Source organism: Salvelinus sp. IW2-2015, linkage group LG6.1 (assembly GCF_002910315.2).
Source record: "Salvelinus sp. IW2-2015 linkage group LG6.1, ASM291031v2, whole genome shotgun sequence".
Taxonomy (NCBI): domain Eukaryota; kingdom Metazoa; phylum Chordata; class Actinopteri; order Salmoniformes; family Salmonidae; genus Salvelinus; species Salvelinus sp. IW2-2015.
This window is the reverse complement of record NC_036845.1, coordinates 13,750,454-13,764,140: the sequence shown is the minus strand read 5'-3', so window position 1 is coordinate 13,764,140 and position 13,687 is coordinate 13,750,454. Positions and strand designations below refer to the sequence as shown.

The window sequence follows — 13,687 nt, the reverse complement described above, 5'->3', positions numbered from 1 at the left end:
CACAGACTGGAACATGTTCCGAGCTAAATCACTTCTATGCTCGCTTCGAGGGCAAGCAACACGGAGGCATGCATGAGAGCATCAGCTGTTCCGGACGATGCTGTGATCACGCTCTCCGTAGCCGACGTGAGTAAGACCTTTAAACAGGTTCAACAACACACAAGTGTTGATAGAAATTTGGTAGAACTGATTTAAGTTTCCCTGCATTAAAGTCTCCGGCCACTAGGAGCGCCGCCTCTGGGTGAGTGGTTTCCTGTTTGCTTATTTCCTTATACAGCTGACTGAGTRCGGTCTTAGTGCCAGCATCTGTCTGTGGTAGTAAATAAACAGCCTTAACAGTTTCATTTGCAGTAACACATAGCAGTATTTACCATTGCTGAAGTTGTATTTTTGGTAGCTGGCCCCTCAGAATGTTTTTTGTCACAGTGGAATGAGACAGAATGACACAGAAAATAGAAATGTGGAACTATAACTTTTTGTGGGTTGTTTGTTTCACTGTCTAATTTTCACTAAGGTGCAATTTGAGTTTTATTTTCACCCAGAAAGCCATGATAAATAAATACAGCATATGACGTTATCAAAGAACAAACACTATTGACACTATAATCCTTGTTTCTGAGTTTAGAGTATACAATATGCATGGAAGTGTATATCTTCTGATGATGAGTGTGTGTACTTTCCCTTGCAGAATGATGACATTGCATACATCCTGTACAATGACCAGAGACCACCCGAGGAGGGAGAAAGAGGATTTGGTTTCCTTAGTAGCCGAGGTGGCCACACTAAAGGTCAGGACAATATAAACCTCAGCTGTATACTGTATACAGGCATCACGTTATAATATTAATCTCAGCACCCGGGCATCTGGCCAGCTAYTCCATTTGTAGTATGTTAATGTTTTTGTCTGTCAAGAAAGTACTGTTGTGAAATGACTCAGTTTTCAATGAGTGACTGGTATCTCCCTCTCTCCATCTCAGGTGTTGTCTTATTGGACAAGACACAGGGCTACTGGTTGGTCCACAGCACCCCTMATTTCCCCCCTGTAAAGGAAATAGGGAAATATTCCTACCCAGGTAGTGGTGTACAGAATGGACAGAACTTCATCTGTGTGACSTACCCACTGGAACGCTTTCAGGCCATTGGTAAGACTGTAATCCTGTAAAAGTMATTTGGAATACTATAGGTTTACCATAGAATTCTGAAAAAGGATCTTTGATTATCCACCCTGTTATAATGCATCAAACTGTGAATTGTTTCAATTTCATGCGACTGTTTCATGCTGAGACAGACTCTCTATGCGTACAACCCGATCCGACTGGGATATGTTCCCCATAGCGTCGGATAATAACATTRATGAATACGCTGACTCGGTGAGCGAGTTTATTAGCAAGTGCATCGGTGATGTTGTACCCACAGCAACTATTAAAACCTTCCCCAACCAGAGACCGTGGATTGATGGCAGCATTCGTGCAAAACTGAAAGYGCGAACCACAGCTTTTAATTATGGCAAGGGTGCCGGAAACATGACCGAATACAAACAGTCTAGCTATTCACTCCGCAAGGCAATGAAACAAGCTAAGCGTCAGTATAGAGACAAAGTAGAGTCGCAATTCAACGGCTCATACACGAGAGGTATGTGGCAGGGTCTACAGTCAATCACGGACTACAAAAAGAAAACTATCCCCGTCGCGGACGACGATGTCCTGCTCCCAAACAAACTAAACAACTTCTTTGCTCGCTTTGAGGACAATACAGTGCCAACGATACAGCCCGCTACCAAAACCTGCGGGCTGTCCTTCACCGCAGCAAACGTGAGTAAAGCATTTAAACGTGTTAACCCTCGCAAGGCTGCCGGCCCAGACGGCATCCCTAGCCGCATCCTCAGAGCATGCACAGACCAGCTGGCTGGTGTGTTTACGGACATATTTAATCAACCCTTATCCCAGGCTGCTGTTCCCACATGCTTCAAGAGGGCTACCATCGTTCCAGTTCCCAAGAAAGCGAAGGTAACTGAGCGAAATGACTATCACCCCGTAGCACTCACCTCCGTCATCATGAAGTGCTTTGAGAGACTAGTCAAGGATCATATCACCTCCACCCTACCTGACACCCTAGACCCACTCCAATTTGCTTACCGCCCCATAGGTCCAAGAACGACACATCACAATCACACTGCACACTGCCCTAACCCATCTGGACAAGAGGAATACCTATGTAAGAATGCTGTTCCTCGACTACAGCTCAGCATTTAACACCATAGATACAATACATGTGGTCTGCAGTTGTGAAGCCGGTTGGACATACTGCCAAATTCTCCTAAAATGACATTGGATGCCACTTATGGTAGAGAAATTAACACTTCAATTATCTGGTAACAGCTCTGGTGGATATTCCTGCAGTCAGCATGCCAATGCACCTCCCTCAAAACTTGAGACATTTGTGGATTGTATTGTGTGACAAAACTGCACATCTTAGAGTGGCATTTTATTGTCCCCCAGTACAAGGTGCACCTGTGTAATGATCATGCTGTTTAATCAGCTTCTTGATATGCCACACCCTGTCAGGTGGATGGATTATCTTTGCAAAGGAAAAGGCTCACTAACAGGGCACAACATCTGAGAGAGAAAAGCATTTTGTGCGTATGGAACATTTCTGGATCTTTTATTTCAGCTCATGAAACATGGGACCAACACTTCACGTGTTGCATATATATTTTTTGTTCAGCTTAAGAAGAGTGTCATTAAATTGTGATGGGAGTTCTCAGTGGAGGCCAACTTCCATCGTCCTCAAAGCATTGTCTTGTCTTTTTAAAACATTTTCAATGTCACGCTCGTGTGTAGAAACAGCCAATGCGCAGCGGATGTTGAGTTCCACATTAATTATTAAAGTGAAAACTTAGAACAAACCAAATAATCAAAGAACATGACTAAGTGATGCACCAACAACAAAACACAACATAATATCCCACAACACAGGTGGGTGAAACAGCTACTTAAATATGATCCCAATTAGAGACAACGATTACCAGCCGCCTCTAATTGGGAATCATACAAATCACCAACATAGAAAATAAACTGAACTCCACATAGAAATAATAAACTAGATCACCCCAGTCACGCCCTGACCTACAACACCATAGAGAAACAATGGCTCTCTATGGTCAGGGCGTGACATTCAATCTCATCTTAGCCACAGTCGTGGTCTAATACGTACAGGCATTTGTCTGCTACTCTGTTTGAAGAATTTGAAAAGTCATCATTCTAATAAGTCATGTAATAAGTCATAGATTCAGATAGTACTTGCCTTGGAGGTTGGTGCCTATTGAATCACACAGACAGACAGACAGACAGATTGATCAGTCAATTCATAATGATTTGCTTTACTTTTTACACAATTCATTGTTTGAAGTGTTCAATTGACATGTATTATGCTTTACATTGCAGGAGAGCAGTTGCAGATCAACCAGCCCAATGTGTATGACTGTGGTGTCCCTGCTTCCTTGGCCTCTCTGGTGCCCGCACTGGCTGACGTCTGTAACAACAGCCAAGGGCAGATGGCCTATAGCAACATACCGCACAMCCAACCTGCATCCAATCGCAGTGTGTCTCTCACCTCATTGGGTGGAACCGAGTTCATCAGCTTTGCCAAGGGGAGATCATTCAATAATGGTAAAGGAACAATTTAGAAACTATTTGTTTGTAAGTTTTTAAACTGTTGAAGTGTTGTTTCATGGTTAGAATGACTATTCATGTCATTCCYGTTTTGTAGTTGTGAATGACCCAACATTTAACCACAATATCCCCATTTCCCCTCCTGTCTCCCATTAGATCTGTACCACTCCTGGGTGGCTCCCTCCCTCCAGTCAGACCTCCTAGTCCAGTTCTGGATCCGCTCCACTGGCATCCTGCCCTCTGACTGCTCCCTGGGCTGGAAGGTCCTGGACATCCAGCTTATCTCCCCAGGCGGGAGGATCACCTTCAAGGCCTCCAACGACCACTCCAAGTGGGCCGTGAGTACCACCGGGGGTGGGGTGGATAGAGCTGCTGGCTGGGTGTGTGTGGGCGACATCAACCGGAACGAGGCTGAGGAGAAGAGAGGGGGCGGGACAGTGTGTCTGCAGGACGCCACGGTGTGGAAGGCCTATCGGACAGCGGYGCTGGAGTGTGAGATGTGCGGGGGAGGGACCAGCGGGTGTGATGTGGACRTAGAGGATGCAAGGCACTACCAGGAAGATATGAATCCGTAAGCATCAGTGTGGCAGCAGTGTAAAGTTACTAGTATGCACACAGTTCCCTGAGCAGCCTGGTGTATCAGTATTATTGAGCTCCATGAACAAGGTACCCCATAGAATGTTGATTAATAAGGTACCAGCATCTAATTCACTTTTTTTATGGCAGTTTTTATGGCAGAGTGTTTCATAAATTGCCATGAATAGAAACATACTTGAAAGGGAAGTGGCACTCCTATAATAATTCAAGAATGAGCACTTTGCTACATTCTGTGTAGTTCTATGAGTTGCTAATGACTGTAGGAAATGTTGATTGTGATCTCAGGTACATTTTATATGTGTCTGTTTTCAACCTTTTTTTATGTATAAATGATTTTATTTTAAATGATCGTGCACAAATATTTTGCATAAGGTTCTTCATTAAACTTCCTCATCCACCAACAAGCTAGATACTAAACCACAGTCTGAATCTTTTATATGTACATCTTTGTACATTTATTTGATAAGAATAGACACAGCAGAWTTACAGCACACATCTGGGGAGTTGCATAGAAATTACTCATATTACTGTCACATCAAAATGCATAGAAAAAGGAAATGTATCACACAAAAACAACAGGGCATATGTAGTGCATAAAACATGCCAGCTTCTACAGCACTGTGAATGTACATCATATGTACTGTACATTCCAATGCATATATCACAGAGGCTTCATGTCAAATAGCACCCTATTAAGCCCACTACTTTTGACCAGGTCCCATAGGGCTCTGGTGAAAAGTAATACACTATATAGGAAATAGGGTGACATTTGGGACACTTTAAGTGGTTCAAGCACCAATGAGACAAAGGCACTAAACAATCAGTAGCTTAGCCTGGCGCTAACACTTCATCAAATTACGTTACCCAGAATCCTCTCTCCTCTCCCTGGAACTACCGTATCTATGCTTCAGCCTTAGTAGAGACTTCAACAGCACTGGCCAGAGTTCACAAGAGTTCATCAGTTAGGGCCTCCGACAATCTGTCCCCCATGCGCCCTTATGCATACAGGTTTTTCTTCCTACTGGTCTCATCCTCATAGGATAGAAGCAGAGCCTTCTGCAAAACCCTCTACATTCMGTTCCTGGACTAAAGACATTGCATAATGAAACCTTATAGCTGTCAGATCTCTATCAAACGTCAGAGGAAATATCAATTAAACATCATTCAGTGATTGGTGAGAATCCCTCACTAACCTCGCATGGGTCTTTGAGGACTGACTTTGGGAGCCCTGGTTGAAATACTCTTCAGACAGACTTCCATTCCAACTACCAACTAAACCCATTCAGAGACCATTGATAAAGATTAGCTTATGCTGTATTAAAAAGTATAGCATTAAGGTGCAATGGTAGACATCTTTTCAATACGCACAACATAGTCTGGACTTTCATTAGTGTCTTCACATGAATTGTTTAGGTTAGAGTTTGTGGGTTGGYGCTGTTATGCCTAATGGTTAGTACTCAAAATATGACTATATTCTATATGGGAGTGGCAAGGCTGTATATGTAAAGTTAYTGTATTTTACATAAGATACTACCAGAACTATCATTCAATATGTATGCACAAAGCCCAAGCRAAATTATCATGTATATCTTTGACACGTCTTGACCCATTTGAAATGGTTGCAATTTGAGGCAATTTCATACATTTCATGTTACTTCACAATGAATAACATGTCATTCTGACACTTGTTGATAGCTCCTTGGGAATGTAAACACAATCATGACATCGTCCATACATAAAAAACATATACATACATACAAAGTACATAGTTAAAMCATTTTGATGAGCCCCCGTGCTTTGCTATAATGAGAGGATTCAGTGACTCTGTCTGTGACTTATTCAGATGCATTACGTCATAATGTCAGCCCAGTGCTCTCCCCATCATTCATATTCCTGCTTGTATCTACTCTCTATGGAGAAATGTAAAACTTTGTTGTGGTCATGGTCAATTCAAAGAGGTCATATTGTCCAAACTACTTTGATTTAATGAAGTTCTCTACTATCAACTCATTTCTAGGATGGCACCTGAGGCACATTCCTCAAATACTCAAGATKATTTGGATTCCTCAGTTGCTCTTGGTTACAAGGCTATTCCATTTGGTTAAATAGGAAATAAGATGCCAATGGTCAGAGAGACTTAAGGAACAGCACCATTCACCATCTGTTAAAGATTTGCATTGGTCTTGTTCTRGGTGTATATTTGCAGTAGTATGYATTGCCAACGAGAGAGACATGCACCCTTCTACACTAATGGACTTCCCTGGTGTACACAAACGGGCAGCATATTTATTGAAATGTCCCAGGTAAGAATACGTTCATCAAACAAGTTCAGACAGGTTTCAGGATACATTTAGCTAGAACAAGCTCGGTCAGAATGTGTTTMCACTTCGGAAAAAGATTAGGAAAGACAAGGCCACATCTCACTGAGATATCTGCCTGCATTCTTATCATCATTCAATATGTATGCACAAAGCCCAAGCTATCGACCTGTCCTTGAGAAGCACTAGCTACATTATGTCTCAGATATAGCCTATTTGGGAAAGAGCTGTCTCCGCCCCTTGGCTTTGATTCGMGGGAAGGTGGCACTAGTTTCTGTGCTGATTGGTTGAGAGCGAAAAGGGGTGTTGCCTCCTTGTCTGCGCAGCAGGAAGTCCACACTAGAGGAAGTCATGGCATAGAAGACGTTTCCTGTGGCAGGGATGACCAACTCTACAGGGCAGAACAAGAAAAGTCATCACTACAATAAATATGAACAGTGAACTGTTAAAGTGATTTCGCATGATCGGGTTGAGAAATGTCTTTACCTTTTCCCTCTGGCAATAGTTGGATCAGCTCATATCTGGATGCTTGTTTGGGGTCCTGACTGTGTTTTTCTAAGGCAGAACTGATCACAGTGGGCGTCTTGTCATTGCTTGTCACCTGAGGAAASAGAGAAGAAGAACGACAATGATACCAGACAGCTTGACTCCTAGTTATAATATCCTGTGTACAACCTGAGGAAATGTTTTGGACTACTATCATTAACGGATATTTGTGGATTAAAGTAAATGGTCATGAGTGCAGGGTGCAGTGCAGTGTATAATTTGATACCAAAAAAAGGCAAATATCTCTAATTAAATCTCAACCCAATATATCATTATCCCAGCTCAGTACCAGTATGCTTCTGTACATATTCCCATCTTGTAAATCCATCCGTATCCTGACGATCCGCATATCAGGCCCAGACCCTTTGTTGTTATTGGTGGGATTGTTGCCACAGGAGACTGATCGACGATGTGATTTGATGGGAGTGGATGGTGTCAATGCAGACGGGATGGGGTCATTGGTGGGAGGGGAGGAGTCAACATCCAGACAGGAAACTGAGGGGGATTTCATATGCTGAAATAATAATAGTGATGAAAATAATAAAAAAACATTATACTTACTGATATGACAAGATAAAAAGTGGCTGTTGCGTGAAGGCCAAAGCAAATAAAAAGACACAGAAGAGAATTAAAAGATCAAAGATTTTTCCTCTTTTAAAAGTGCTCTTCTGTATGTTTTTACGACATTTGTTTTAAAACAATCATATTTGATTACTAGTAAACAGCAATACTTAGCAATAACTACGAGTATTTGCGCATGAATAGTAATTGCATGCTCTGCAATTCTAGCTSGCAATGCAAATATATTTTTGGGAAAGTAGGTAAAATAACTGGAAATATTAGGTCTCATTTTGTAATTACCTTGGTGAATTTGGAAAGAAAGTGACAGACGGGGGAGGGGAAGTCAAAAAGACCGTCACTGTCAGCAACAAGGCTGGTCCTGGAGGAATTCAGGCTGTAAGGAGGTGAGAGAATCATATCATGTATGTTCATCATGCACCGTAATCTGCATGACAACAACCTACAAAACATCTTACTCAACCCCTGAGAAATACATAGTAAATGTACAAGCTTGGCTTTCAGCTCTTTCCAATGTTGTATGTTAATTGACCAGCTCTTGCACTGTGTGAGGATATTTTTAATGGAAAACAGTACGGAGGACTTACCCCCAGACCCCCAAGTCAATTTTCCACAACTGATTACTTATGGCCACATTACTACAAATTTGACAGTCAAATAGTCAAGATAGTCACTAGATATACAGTATATAGTATGTGGACACCCCTTCAAATGAGTGGATTCAGCTATTTCAGCCACACCCGTTGCTGACAGGTGTATAAAATCGAGCACACTGCCATACAATCTCCATAGACAAACATTGGCAGTAGAATGGCCCATACTGAAGAGCTTAGTGACCTTCAATGGGGCACTGTCATAGGATGTCACCTTTCCCACAAGTCAGTTCACCAAATGTATGTCCCGCTAGAGCTGCCCAGTCAACTGTAAGTGCTGTTATTGTGAAGTGGAAACATCTAGGAGCAACAACAGCTCAGCCACGAAGTTGTAGGCCACACAAGCTCACAGAACCGGACTGCCAAGTGCTGAAAAAATTGTCTGTCCTCAGTTGCAACACTCTCTGCCGAGTTCCAAACGGCCTCTGGAAGCAACGTCAGCACAATAACTGTTCATTTGGAGCTTCCTGAAATAGGTTTCTTAATCTTAACAATGCCCCCGTGTACAAAGCGAGGTCCATACAGAAATGGTTTGTCAAGATTAGTGTGGAAGAACTTGACTGGCCTGCACAGAGCCCTGATCTCAACCCCATTGAACACCTTTGGGATGAATTGGAGCGCCAACTGCGAGCCAGGCCTAATCGCCCAACATCAGTGCCCGACTTGTGGCTGAAAGCAAGTCCCCGCAGCAATGTTCCAACATCTAGTGGAAAGCCTTCCCAGAAGTGGAGGACGTTATAGCAGCAAAAGGGGGACCAACTCCATATTAATGCCCATGATTTTGGAATGAGATGTTTGACGAGCAGGTGTCCACATACTTTTGGGTCATGTAGTGTAGTATAGTTCACAGACAATGCTGACTGGCCATTCTTTTACAATAGTACTGAGCCCATATAACCAGTGTATTTCACTATACATAGTGAAAGGTATCTGCAGTGAATACGACCGGCATGTTGTGTGTAGAGTGTAATAATAGGCCTCATTACTTTGGGCACCGTGTGATGATGACTGTAGGGTTCAGGGTMCGACCAGAGCTCGGTTCGCACGGCACCTCGATTTCATTGGACAGTCTGTAACTGCAGACATCATGTAATGTGATTAGCGATCATCATAATTGTAGAGTTCCATGTATGTACAAACGTGAATGTTTTGATTGTAAAATGAATAAAACCTAAAGACAATCACGGCTTACCTTTCTTCTTCATTTAACGAGGGTACACTTTGGTACCACTGTAGGAATGCCTCGTCAGTGAGGAAAACACMGTTTTTACAGGAAGACTGCAGTAGTCGGATCTGAGCTAAAACCTCAAACTCCTGCAAAGAGAAAAACAAATCATTATCATCAAATTAATCTCCAGTACTAATGGCACATTGTCAGTTGAAATGCTAGAAGTTAAACATTAATATGTGCATGAATGCACCGCTTCAGAATTCAATACACTGCCACACATTTAATGACACAACAGAAAAGCAATTTATGAAGACCATCTGCTATATTGAGCCAGAGGCTAATGAATTGGTCTGGATCCTGGAATAACTGAACATGTGGACAATGGGCGATGAGGAATTTAAACAGCAGCAGTGCAAAGGCCCTGATTGCATCACTTACTCGTCTCCTCTTGTCAAAGTTGATGTAGCCGTTCTGAAACGGAGGAACAGGATATTATGTCACTGTCAATGCAACTTATTATTTTTTTTAAATTACAACTTCACCACTAGAGCTTATGACCAATTTCCTGTTGATGGACACATGATGAGGGATAAATGACTGTACATGAAGGGACTCACCTCTAGTCTGTCTTTGACGGCCGTGTCCAGCATGGTGAGGTCTGTGAGGAAGATCCCCAGGTAGGGTACTGTGCCCTGGGCAGTGGACTGTGTGAGAGAGTGGAGGGGTGGAGAATAATGAAAACCAAAAACAGAGGCATRGGGCTTCAGGCTTCCCAGACACAGATGAAGCCTACTCAATGCATGCTCAGTGGAGAACCTTGGGTTAAGACCGGTGAATGTACTGTATATCAAGTTGTCCTTACTTAACCATCAACGATTCCTATATTGAAGAAATACCAGCATTGCATTACGCTACATCAGCAAAGGATTATTTGATGCCCTTTGTACAGTATATTCCATGCTTCTTCCTTCAAGGAAAAAATGATTATGAGCTTTGTGAGTGACTTCAAACTCGCTTATAGGAGCACTTACCCCTATCTGTCTCCTGTTGGTCATCTTTCCGTCCAGGTTGGCGAACTTCGAAGTGCCCTCCTGAAAAACACAGACAAACATCTAAGCATGACAATCTGGAACACAATGTAGAATTTAGAACCATGGCTATGTGCTCCAAAGCCCTGTGTAGTAACTGTGTAGTAGGCCCTCARTTCCAGACAAACTGAGGAAGCAGCTTGCTTAGTAAGTTATCAAAGCACAGCAGAAGGCAGTGTGATATTTTTCCAACATCAAAGCCTGGAGTGAAGCTTTCAAACGAAAGCTCCGGCATATGTTTCCATGAATTCCTGCGTGGATGCCTTGGTGAAATTGCAGCTAATGTAAGGTATTGATGCATGCACAACGCATAACAGTGAATGAAAATGCTGCTAATCCTACCGATTTCCAGCCCCCCCCCCCGTCAGAAATTCACAATGCAATACATGTTAAGAAACGGGTGAATTTAGATTGACAGGACATGGACATTGAGAGGCTGTACACTCCCAGATTAAGCCTTCCTCTAGGTTAAAAGGCATGATTCATGATTCAAAGTGATTTTTAACCCTGGAGTAGTGCTTAATCTGGATCTGTGTAGCGCAACCGCTCTTGAATATATATGAATTTGAGTTGAGTTAAACACGTTTGGTGTGATCTCTGATGACACTTCACATGAGACCTGTCCTCTTCTCATACCGCTTGTATTATGGGATGTCTGTCAGTGCACTGTGTGTGTCTGTGTCTCTGTGTCTCTGTGTGTATGTGTACATGCGTATGTACATACAGTACGTGCGTGGTGTGTGTGTGTGTGTACGTACGTGTGTGCAGTAACTCTCAATCACTGTGACTCACCTCTTTCAGCAGCTCCCTGCTCTGGGAGTAGTTGTCCTTCTCAGAGAAAATGTTGGACAGCTCCTCGTATCTCCTCACTGCTTCCCTGTCAGACAGAGTCACATGACAACAACAATGARCCATGCACCCAAAGAGGGTATTAGGGGCCTGGACTGACATTTCTCTGCCGTCTACTGGGCCTTACTATAATCCACATCCAAGCGAATCAGCGAGCYATGATTAGTTTAGCTACGATTGGGGAAATTATAGCAAGATGGGTAGATCAACGCGCGGTAGTGTTTTGGAACGTTAAATGTGTTTGACTATGGGAAAGGATGGTGTTATATCAATGACAACGTGATTAAATTCCAGAGTTTTTGAAATGTCTGTGTTGTWAAAAAAAARAAAATGTAAAAGACAGTTATGACAATGATAGTGTTACGAGAATGACAATGTTATGGGAATGACAATACTTTGAAAACGTCTGCAATACAAGTACGTTTTGCTGTGGTCAAGTGGTCTAGGCCGCTGCCTCCAGTGCATATGTACTGCTGTAGCATGGGTTCAAATCAGGTCGCCCATTTCAGCACACTCTTCTTTACCTAGAACCAAAAGGGTTTTTCAGCTTTCAGCATAGCAGAACCCTTAGAAGAACCCCTTTTGGTTCCAGGTAGAACCCTTTTGGAACCCTTTTTTCTAAGAGTGTATCGCTCTCTATCCAATAAACATACAAAGACAAAAAATATATATATATATGTTTTTCTGTTATACCAATCGGAATGCTTCCTCCACCAACCTGTCAGTTTCTAGCCACGTCTTCCTTAGTCTGTGTACTGGGTTACTCTGCAGGGCAGACACGATGGCGTAGAGAGACGAAAAGTTTTTCCTGGCTCTGCATTCCTGTTGAAACACACACAGTACAGCATTGTCTGAGAATACCTGCAGCTGGATCAATGGGGTTGTTTGGCACTCGCTGTCTGACATGGTCAACTATATACATTCCTAAAGTGACTTCTCCCATAAAAACCTGTTGATGAGGTGACGTGAGTGTTTTGGCAACAAACCGTGATATCTAGCCTGAGAGTGTGTGTGAGATTGTGTGTGTTTCCAAACAAGTTCCTTCACACACACAGGAGCTAGCTAGGCTTTTAGTCGTGAAGGAGAAAGAGGTCTGGCAGTGACTCCATAACAACATACTGGTCTGTCTGTGCTTCTGTCTGTTCTGCTGTCTGTCCTGTCTGTCTGTCTTCTGTCTGTCTGGTCTGTCTGTCTGCCTGCCTGCCTGCTGCCTGCCTGCCTGCCTGCCTGCCTGCCTGCCTGCCTGCCTGCCTGCTCTGCCTGCCTGGCCTGCCTGCTGCTGCCTGCCTGCTGCCTGCCTGCCTCTGCTGCTGCCTGCCTGCTGTGCTGCCTGCCTGCTGCTGCCTGCCTGCTGCCTGCCTGCTGCCTGCCTGCCTCTGCCTGGTGAGTGGTGCGTGTGTGTGTGGGTGTGTGTGGTGTGCTGGTTGCGGTGATGAGTGGTGAGTGTGTGTAGTGTGCGTAACGTGTGCATACGTCTATCTCTGTGTGTGTTACTGGTGGTGTCCATGTGACGCAGGCACACAGAGGGGGTGGCCCTACCTAATGACGCGCTCCAGGTGTGTTTTATGTGTGTCCGAAGAGCCAGACAACTGAAAGACAAACAATCCCTCGGTCATGAAAAACGACGTCAAGGAGAATAGGAAACCTAAAAAGACCGGTATGAAAGAAGTGGACAAGATGGTGTTTTGTGGCTTTTCTTGTGAAGTTCTCAAAGAAGCTAAAGGCTTGTAGCCTGTCTGGCTTGTCGAGCAAAGGTAACTTGTGTTTTTTTGGGTCAATGTCAATCAGGTACAGAATGGGGGAAAGAGAAAGAACAGAACATATGAGATAACAACCAGAACATGTAGGCTCGACAACATGTTCTGAACCTATGTCATGAATATTAGACAGACTATGGATTTTTTTATTCATCCTTTGTTAAACTAGGCAACAGTTAAGAAACAAATTCTAATTTACAATGATGGCCTACCGGCCAACCTATTCCCCGATCGGCGCCTGGGGACCAATTCTCCTTCTCTCTTCTCCGCCGCCCTGTCTTACCTTAACAGCTTCATTACTGTCCTCTACCAGCTGTCTAACTGACAGCTATCATTATGCCACCTACACGGGACTTCTCCCCATCACTCCGGCTTTGATACAGCCTGGAATCGACCCAGGGTCTGTAGTGTCTCTCAGACAGAGACACTCTTCTAGCACTGGAGATGCAGTGCCTTAG

General features: G+C 43.4%; 2 protein-coding genes across 2 annotated transcripts; one reads left to right on the top strand and one right to left on the bottom strand.

Moving 5' to 3' along the window:
- Positions 1 to 387: 387 nt before the first annotated feature.
- LOC111965137 (deoxyribonuclease-2-alpha) lies at positions 388 to 4,676 on the top strand. Its single transcript, XM_023989146.2, has 4 exons — positions 388 to 788; positions 978 to 1,142; positions 3,444 to 3,668; positions 3,828 to 4,676. The coding sequence occupies exons 3-4, from the start codon at positions 3,554 to 3,556 to the stop codon at positions 4,244 to 4,246; spliced, it is 534 nt and encodes a 177-aa protein (XP_023844914.2). The 5' UTR covers positions 388 to 788; positions 978 to 1,142; positions 3,444 to 3,553; the 3' UTR covers positions 4,247 to 4,676.
- A 1,858-nt stretch (positions 4,677 to 6,534) lies between these two features.
- On the bottom strand, positions 6,535 to 12,378 carry LOC111964666 (ral guanine nucleotide dissociation stimulator-like 2). The gene is made up of 11 exons (XM_023988505.2): positions 12,191 to 12,378; positions 11,416 to 11,500; positions 10,567 to 10,626; positions 10,153 to 10,239; positions 9,974 to 10,006; positions 9,557 to 9,678; positions 9,351 to 9,440; positions 7,994 to 8,087; positions 7,422 to 7,646; positions 7,073 to 7,187; positions 6,535 to 6,977 (listed from the first exon to the last, which is right to left on the bottom strand). Exons 1-11 carry the CDS (start codon positions 12,376 to 12,378, stop codon positions 6,799 to 6,801), a joined length of 1,278 nt encoding a protein of 425 aa, XP_023844273.1. The 3' UTR covers positions 6,535 to 6,798.
- Between the last annotated feature and the right edge of the window lie 1,309 nt (positions 12,379 to 13,687).